A 9511-nucleotide genomic window follows, 5' to 3' on the forward strand; every position below is an offset into this window, starting at 1 on the left:
GTGAGTCATGATTATTGAAAGGATGACCAACATGTTACTTGAATAATGATTTTAGAATTATTTATTACGTTTCTGTATCATTCGTTTTGTTGGATTTTGATTTGTAACTTTGTTGGTTTTTGGATCGGATAAAGTATTTGTATTTCTAGTTTCTGCGTAATATTTTCTGTGTGTTATTGTTTCAGTATGAGAAGCTAAAAGGAAAAATATTCAGGATTTTTTCCACAAACTTACTTAGTGCATGTGATTATTTTATGATACTAAATACAAAGATACCTAGGTACCTGTAATAAATTGTTCTAAAATCCCCTTTTATTAAAACCTCTGGTCTTGTCAGCTCCAGACAAATTGTGGGGCATTTATCCCCATTGAAATTTGAGCAAAAACATATCATCAATCTACAAAACGCAAAGGAGAACACTTATACGCTTTACCTAAAAAAACACCCCTACACCCTAGGCGTCTGTCGAATCATTAATAATGAAAACGTTACAATGCGCTGCTTGAACAAGCAAATCCGAATTAATCATGGAAGATGCGATGAATACTCGTACATCGCTCTGAATATGAATATAGAAACGGAATTTAGTACCGAAGTGACGCTCGTAGGTGATGCTAATTTTCAAGTGATTAAAACTTAAGTTTTGATTTTAACGTATTATTCTTTGATTTAAAACAAGCCGAGGGATAATAATATATTAGCCGATAAGTCGTTAAATAACGATAAAGTAAACTTAAACTTGAAAAACTTGTTTGAATTCCGGCGGGAGTTTAGGGACTTATTATTATTCATTGACTAGTTAGTTGTTATGCTTTACTGCTGATCTAACAAAGTTACAAAAACATGCTCAGGATTCTTCGAACTAATTTTAATAAAAATTAATCAGGAATTCTTAATCTTTTGTAGTCTCTAGGTATTTTAAGACTGATTTTCTTGGTGTCGCATAAAAATATATTGTGATCTCTTTTCAGTCACGGGATCACTTCATGTGAAGAGACCCGGTCCTTTTTAAACGCTTGCACGGAGACACAGGTCCAACATATAGAGGCCTTGTTGAGAACTTTCATATAAAATGTGATGGGGTATCTACTAGGGGCCATCCACCCCTGCTCTATTAAAGAACAAACATGGACGACCAAAGGTAGCTACAAAACTATTGCAAATAATATAAATAATAAGGGCTATTGGTATTAATAATGTTAAATGGAATGGTTTCCTTTAAAGCTATGGAAAACTATAGCACCTGAATTGCTATTATTATCTTCATAATATTTAAAATCTTTGTCATTTTTTTCCAACAAAATTCATTTATTCAAAACAGGCTAAAAAGTACGTACTTTTTGAACATCACAATATACATGTATAGACAGCACCCCGTATTGCCCGCCTTTCACCCCTTGCTAAGTGCTCTAGCTGTGTAGAAGAAACGGAATATAGTCGATAGCTGGATCCAATTCAAAATTAACCTAAAATATCACGAACAGAAACAAAAGTAATATCCATTTTGCTAGTGTATTCCAAACTAAAACTGATTTGGGTAATGAATGGAAAAAATCTTATTTGTCCGTCAAATATCAGATACTTAATTTATTTTAAAAAATCAATATGATAATACGAAAACTAAATACATTAAAATCTTGAAACGTATGGAATTGGTGGCTTGTTAGTAAAAAAATACTGACAAGTGACGTCACAAGAGATTTCAACTTACTGTATCATCATAATTTTATATTCACTGATCATCCCAATGACCTATTACTAAAAACAAATTCAAAAGAAGCTATTAATAATTTAAGTGCAGAACACACAGCAATATTAACAGCGACAGCCATGCGTGTAATCTTCGTATGAATAACTAAAGCAGACATAATCAATTCATAGCAAGAACTAATGAAGCTATCGAACGACATCTTCTGAACGATTAACTTAGATTAGCGACATTATGTTGACGGGCTGAACAAACACCCGACGTATGTATAAAGGACATAGCGACTTTGAACAAGAAATAGCTGAGATAGTGGTAAAAGAAACAGTTGGAGTATTGAGTTGGGTAGGTATGAAAGTATATTTGGTATGTTGTAAAAAATATTCGTAGATGGAAAAATAAAATATCTATAATTAAGTAGATATAGTCAAAATTCAGAATGGACAAAACAAAATAATTAGGTAGGTATAAGTATATAGTCAATTGTTTTAGAAAGTCGATAATTATGAAGTCGCAGTTATCTGGGAGAGAAAAATCATAAAAAACCGATATTAAACCGATGAGAGAAAAAATCAAATTCATTTTTGGTGATATTAAAAATAGCTTTCATATAAAATGTGGCAAAAATAAATTTACAACTAAATCTTATAAGTCTTACAATAAATTATCGTCAAAGCAATGCTTTCATTAATTACGCGAAGAACTAATTCAATTTCCATAAATAGAGTTACTCTAGTAGTCATTTTTATTTCCAAAAGATATTTACCTATCTTACAAAAAGCATTCGTAAAAATCTTCACTAAAAATAATCTGGTCATAGAAATATTTCGCCTCTTTACAAGAACAACGTGATATTTTATAAACCACAACTTTACAGGAGAGTAATTTTAAACATTTAAGCGTTGATAAATTCTAAAATATTGACAATTTTACCGTCGGAAAACAATTAAATTGTTGCGGTAATTAAAGTGCTTTCAGAAAATATGCAAAAAAAAACTCAGTTCAATATGAAACAAGTTAAAAACTGATTTAAAAAAACACAGACACACATGTCACGTTTTTAATGAAAATATGACAAAAAATGCTTGTAACATATTGATGTATCACATTGAAGGTGTTAAATTTAGGTGTAACGCTGTGTGATAAGTTGAATAAAACACACTATCAAAATAAAAATCTTGTATTTAAAAAAAATCAAATTTACGAAAACAATGGCTTACTTACACCATAAAATTAGTTTAAGGCACAATAATCAACAAGAGATCAATCAATCACATAGTACTTAGTACTAGCTTTAATTAAAATTATAAGGTAACTAAAAAATTACTTTCATACAAATAAAAAATCAAAAAGATAACTGTACTTAAAGTTATCTAATGGTAATTAACGTCTTCTAAGTTCTAACACAATTATGGCACCCAGTTTTATAGTACTTAGAAATTCAAAATAGGAACATTGCTATCAACCTTCATAAACATAGAATCACAAATTCTCTTAATACTAATAAAAACACTATCATTTTGAATGTAGCAATTAAATATTTCTAAAAAATACAATTCAAAAAATCTTTGTACTTAATCAGTCTTATTACAACGATTCGTAAAATGGCTTGTGGTATCTAGGAATGAGGTTTTTATTGACCAAATCCATGAGATCAGCTTTTTTTCGCTCTGCTAGTCCAGGTTTTTGAAGATAGGCCTTTTGCAAATCTAAATTAATGCTTTGACTATTATGATTTCTCTTTTTTTTCACCACTATAGCTTTTTTAAATAATTCGTCAGCGTACGATTCTTTGAAAAATATGGCATCGGGATCAGAGCTTTGAACTTTTATCATCTTCAGTCCAGCCAGTTTCACAGGATTATTGTCTTCATCTTTCATTATTGCAAAGTTCATTTGAGTGCATATACTTTTCCAATCAAAAAAATCATCGAAGCACATTTCATTAACATGAAATGGCTCGCTTTTTTTCCGTGCCGCCTTTATAGCCCCGATAAATGCGTCAGGTGTATACATTGGTCCTGATCTCAATTGCCTTTTAACTTCTCTCTCTATTTGAGAGTGAGCTGAATCGCCCTCGTTCTGCGTATGTCCTTTAACGAGGTATTTGTGTGTAATTGATCTGAGATTTGGCAGAGTTTTGACTGCGTAAGTGTACATTGAGATCATGAACTTATTTTTTTGCTGTCCGGCACAATTGTCTGAATAAAAGACAACATCGAGGTCTTCAGCCGTTGCCGAAATTTTCTCCAGGTATTTGTAAACACAGGTAGCTATTTCGTTGACACCTCTATTGGCGTTAGACTCATCCCATACATAACTCTCAACTAAATTATTTTGTAAGTTATAAATTGTTAAATTAAGTACATTTAGTTTGCACTTGTAGTAAAAAACTGAGATGTCTCCTTTGGGGCATTGGAACACTGCTTGAAGATCATAGACCGCTACTAAAATATTTTTGTTGTTCTTATCTTTTTCTTTTTCAATACGAGACAAATTCTTTTCCTTAAGATGTAATTCATAATCTTGTTTCTTAGATTGTTTCTCTTCATCTGTGATGTTTTTATAGGCTTCGCAAATATCGCATAAATCCTTTTTAGGAGTGAAAAACGAAATGTTAAAATCTTGTGTGAAAATACGATAAAATGTAATGTAGGTTCCATAGGGGACGTTTTGGGATTTGCATTTTTCTACATAATCTCTATGAAGATCTGTGACAGCTTTGCTACCATCAATATAATTTCGTTTTGAGTTAGCCCGGATATAATGTGACTCAATCTTCGGTATAGACTCAATAAACAATTTGATGCCATTTTTAATGCTTTCGTCCACTGCATAATGGTTTGAATGAGTACCTCGGTTATCTTTCATGGAAGAAATATTAGTGTTGCTATTTTTCTTTTTCAAAGCAGTCTCTATGGGTCGATTATTAATCCCCAAAGTATTTTTGAAAAACAATTTACAAACTCTTGTTTTTTCACCAGAAATCGTCAAAAAGAAAGCGTTGTTGTTGTTTCGAATAGTTGCAACATTTCCATCCGAATCAACTTTAACGTAACGTTGTTTTGGGATGACTATGTCTACGCTATTAGCAATAAACGTCCATTGTTTTTCTATTGCACCTAAGCTCCAATAATCATTTAAAATGGTCTGTCTTTGCTCCTCTGTAAATTTAAACCCACATTTAAATTTACATTTATCTTTACAAGAAGGTTTCAATTCACGACTTGGCATGTTTTTTTTTGATTTGGTAGATTGATAAGGCTTCCCACTATTTCTCAGTCGTTTAGCTACATTGACTTTCCAGTTTGCTACATTTAGTCTTCTTTTTTTACCAGTTTTAGTTGGACTAGAATTATACACTATTAGACCTACAGCATTTCCATTACTTACGTTTTCAATCGCAGAAGATTCACTGTTCTCTATGACACCGAGATCGTAGGATACCATAGCATGTTCGTTTGTAGACGAAAGTGGTTCCTCGGAGTTTTCAATGTTTGTTGAAACTATATTAGATGTTACCAAATGTTGATCATCCGAAATGTTTATATAGTTAGTAGTGATATTTTGTTCCACGTCAGTATCAGAAGAATACTCAGCACGTTTTTTTGGTTGGGCTTCATAATCAGGATCCTTTACTGAGTCGTCGCTGTCTGAAACGTTATAAATGCAATCAAAATTCTTGAAGTGTAGTGGTGTGGTATTGATTTGATCAATTACCCTCGAATTTTGTGAGAAAAGTGGGATATAAATTAACTTACCTTGATACACAGATGGGCCACTGCTTGAAGAACTGCTAGAACTCGAAGAACTGCTAGAACTAGAGGAACCGCTGCTACTAGTCGAATTACTACGAGGTCGGATGGAATCTAATGCGATGTCTTTGTCTACAAAAAGGAATGAAATAATGAAATTATAGGAACATAACTAGAATAAAAAAATATATTATCAGTACAAGTAAAAAAATACCTTCTGTTGATGTCTGCAATGTATTGGTCGAGCTTTTGGCATTTTCATTCTCATCTTGTGTTAAAGTATCTATCTGAGAGTTTGAATCACTTTGTTGTACACTTAAATTATTTTTAACACCTGTAGCTAATTGAACTAACATCCTAGATCGTGATGCCATCTGAAAAACAAATTCGTAAAAGTTACTTTATTTTAGCATGTATAATGTAACATTTTAGCATGATATAATCCAAAACTTAAAGGTTTTCAAAAATAGTGATGTAAAATAAAATAACCCACAGTAATTGAAAACGATTCATCAACAACATGGTTACATTCAAAGATATCACAAGGAAAACTTGTAACTTTTTCATCAATAATGTGACAATATTCATAATCTCATTCTCAATACTCATGAATTTTACAACAAAAACGAGTTAAATAACTAATATCACATTAATCAAGTTAAAGTAAAAAACAACAAGAAACATACCTTTGCACTAAAAACGTGGTATACTCGTGATGCCACGTTTTTTGTGAAAAGCAGGAGCACTTCACTCGTTGCGCGTGCGGGGCAAACTAACGCGTCGCGTTGTCGAAGTCGTGCGCCACACCGAAAGAGACAACGTGATAACGCCATTTGCCACGGTCATGTCGTCTCTTTCACTCATAGCTCCTCGAACATTCACTTTTAAAATACCGCGTTTTTGTAGAAAATAAAATTCGACATCGCGGTTTTGAATATCAAATAAAAAAAAAAACGTTTTTATGAGATGTCACGTTGCTCTTGTAAAGAGGCGATTTGTCTTATTATAATTCTTGACAGGGAAAAGGGTTGACAGTGAAAGAAGATGAGATGAAATCAAACCTGTCGTGTTCGACTACCGCTAGTGGATGAGGAGAATGAAATCAGGGACAGTCGGATTGTGGGCAAGTACGACCATTACACCAATCATAAAAATGCATAAATCTAAAGTGTTATTTATCGTAAGGACTGGAAAAAACGTCACCTTTTTAAAATAAAATTATTTTTGTCATCAATATCACAAATCGTAAACTTTTAATAATTATCTATCAACACAAAAATATAGGTAGTTGAACACAGTCTTATTTGGTTAAGCTGCCAATGTAGGATGAAAGTAGCGACGGCTCAAGCGCGGCTCCGAAGCAGGTTCCTATCAAGAAGAACGTTACAGTATTTGAGAATCAAAAAAGTAATACATCAGTATCTCGTAGTTAGGCTATAATTACACAAGTTGATCGATCGCAGGTTAAGCAACGCTAGATACAGTCGGTCCGTGGACGTATGACCATCTATGTTACTACGAGTTCCTCCGTGTTTCACAAAGCACGGTAAATTGTTTGTCCCGGCTGTTATTCATACATCTATGACAGTCGTTATTGGTAGTAAGAAGCTATAAAGTCTGAAAACCAGTCTTACTAAGAGGTAACTTACTGTCCACGTAACTGGGTTGAGGAGTACCAGTTGAGGAGTAAAATACTACATTGGATTGGACTCTATGCTGACCGCAACATAGTTGGGAAAAGGCTACGCTGATGATGATGGTAATATGAGAGGTATCCATACCGCTAATCGACAAATATGGTAAAAACGATACAATATGATAAAAACGTGGTATTGTTTTTATCAATACCACGTTTTGTGGTTACAATTATGACATGATTTCGTAATTGAATCCATTCAATTTGTTGTAATGTATAATTCTGGCCAACGAAATACGAAAGGTTTGTACGCATTTATCAAATCTATAACTGTCTTCATATATTGTACTATTGTGGGAAACCTTGTTATTAAAGTAACTCTACATATTAATGCGATGTGCGTTTGTCTTTAACGCTTTCACGCTAAACTATTTAACCGGTTTTGATGTTAAGGACAGTTTAGATCCAAGAAAGGGATTAAGAAGAACCGTAAGAATCGATACAAGCGGAACTGCGTGCATAACCACACGCGTTTGTACTACAAAATTGTCTTAATACGAGAGTAGTAAAAGACTATACAGAATCATACAGCGATAATAATTTTACTGAGAACCTACACTATAACAGAAACGCGTATATGATCACACATAAATAAACCTTCATGTATTCCAAACGTAAGCTTAAAAAGATTAACACTTATCTCCAAAATTCTATTTAACCTTCTCAAATAAAAACAACTTACAAATTGATGTTTCTAAGAACATCTGATATACAACTTAGGCATCAAAAAGATTCAAAACGCGATAAAATAAGCGCAGACAGCCTACAAAGCAAAGACTATCCGAATTTCTCTGAACTTGATAAAAGGTAACAGTTATAAGCTGTAATCGTAAATCCGAAAGATCAATGAGATAATACCAACATCGGTATCAAATCCCTCGTTAAATATTTACGTAATACCTCTTGGCTCACAGCAACCTTATAGAGCCAGTAAATATTGTATCTCAAGTGTCTTACGACTGGCCCCTGTTTTCGAAAACCCGACTTTCTGGCAAACATCGGTAACCAATGTTTTACCATCCCGTTATTCCGTTTCGCAGAATTCTCGAACAATTTCCAAAATCCTCTACAACGATTTTATGTTACAATTCCTGTATCGTAAAATGTATATATTTATCAATTTTATTATGAAAATAATTTTAATTTTTGTATCCAAGAATTTTACCTGCATTCAATGAGAACATTATTCAAGCTTTTTGAAACACTAACGTCAGCTCCACATAGCGCGTCGCATTATTTGAATTAATCATTTATTCAATTATAATATTATATTTTGTCCTTAAATTTGTGTCCTTAAATATGTCTATAAATTAAAATTATTCAAAATAAAAAGCTCCATTTCATAACAGGGATAACCAATAAAATTGAATGCAAATTCCATTAAACGTATTTTCAAAGAGTGTATTCAATTAAAAAATTCAATGTATTGGTTATGGAAGAGTGATGAATACCGCAACAGTCGAACTTTGTCCAATTAACCACAGAATATGATTCGATTACTGCTATAAAATAGCGAGAAATAGGCGATTAAAAGTTTTAACGATCTTCGACTTTATCTTATAACGTACGTGTTATTATTGGCTTGTGTTTGCACTTCATTTTATAAAATAAACGATGTTTTTATTCAGTTGTCTTATGTTTTTTCAGTTTAAAAACAAATTCTTCTCACTCAAAACGTGTTCGGAATTTTGAGATATTTGTACCGGAATGTTTAATAGTATTGCGCTCAATTAAATAAATGAATTTGATGTGTAGTTAAAAGGTAAGTTTAGGTTAATTTATTTTACTGTTTGTCTTATATTTTGAGAGATATAAAAGATTGAATTCTCGTTTATAATATCTTGAGAGAGGTTCTGAAAAAAAATAGTAAAAATATATTTTTTCAACTAAAACTTACATGATTGTCATCCGTTATTTTTTACACACACACAGTCACACACACACACAACACAGCACTTTACAAAAATCGATGTTTGGTTTTTTTGGGCGCGCTTCGGGCGGGCGGCGTGCGTCAGTTAGGCGGGCGGGTAAAGACTGCGGCGAAACTAGGTATTGGCGCTACCGTCGCTTGTTAAATCTCCCGGGGTGCGAGTGAACTATAATTTTATTAAAAATAATATTATATTTTGTAAAATAACTATTAAAAAATACAAATTTTTAATGGAATGGACAAAATCTGAGGTAATTTCGTTTTAGGTAAGAGATTTGAATGCGTAGAGTTACAGTTTTATATTTAGACGGCTAGCGCCATCTCTTATATCGATATGGAACTAATCGAGACGTCTGGTTGAGCGTTTCTCACGCGATGACGTATTTTCAGTCTCTGAGGAAATTTATATCTACGTATTGATATC

The 9511-nt window shown here is 32.8% G+C and overlaps 1 protein-coding gene across 2 annotated transcripts; it reads right to left on the minus strand.

Annotated features, from left to right (window-relative positions):
• Positions 1–2733: 2733 nt before the first annotated feature.
• Positions 2734–8203, minus strand: LOC113502350. Of its 2 annotated transcripts, XM_026883904.1 has the most exons (4): positions 6148–8203; positions 5676–5835; positions 5468–5593; positions 2734–5359 (listed from the first exon to the last, which is right to left on the minus strand). In XM_026883904.1, the coding sequence occupies exons 1-4, from the start codon at positions 6292–6294 to the stop codon at positions 3294–3296; spliced, it is 2499 nt and encodes an 832-aa protein (XP_026739705.1). In that variant the 5' UTR covers positions 6295–8203; the 3' UTR covers positions 2734–3293. The 2 variants fall into 2 exon arrangements, with proteins under 2 accessions (XP_026739705.1, XP_026739697.1); XM_026883896.1 differs by having other exon boundaries at positions 2734–5593.
• Positions 8204–9511: the final 1308 nt, after the last annotated feature.

Source organism: Trichoplusia ni, chromosome 2 (genome assembly GCF_003590095.1).
Source record: "Trichoplusia ni isolate ovarian cell line Hi5 chromosome 2, tn1, whole genome shotgun sequence".
Taxonomy (NCBI): domain Eukaryota; kingdom Metazoa; phylum Arthropoda; class Insecta; order Lepidoptera; family Noctuidae; genus Trichoplusia; species Trichoplusia ni.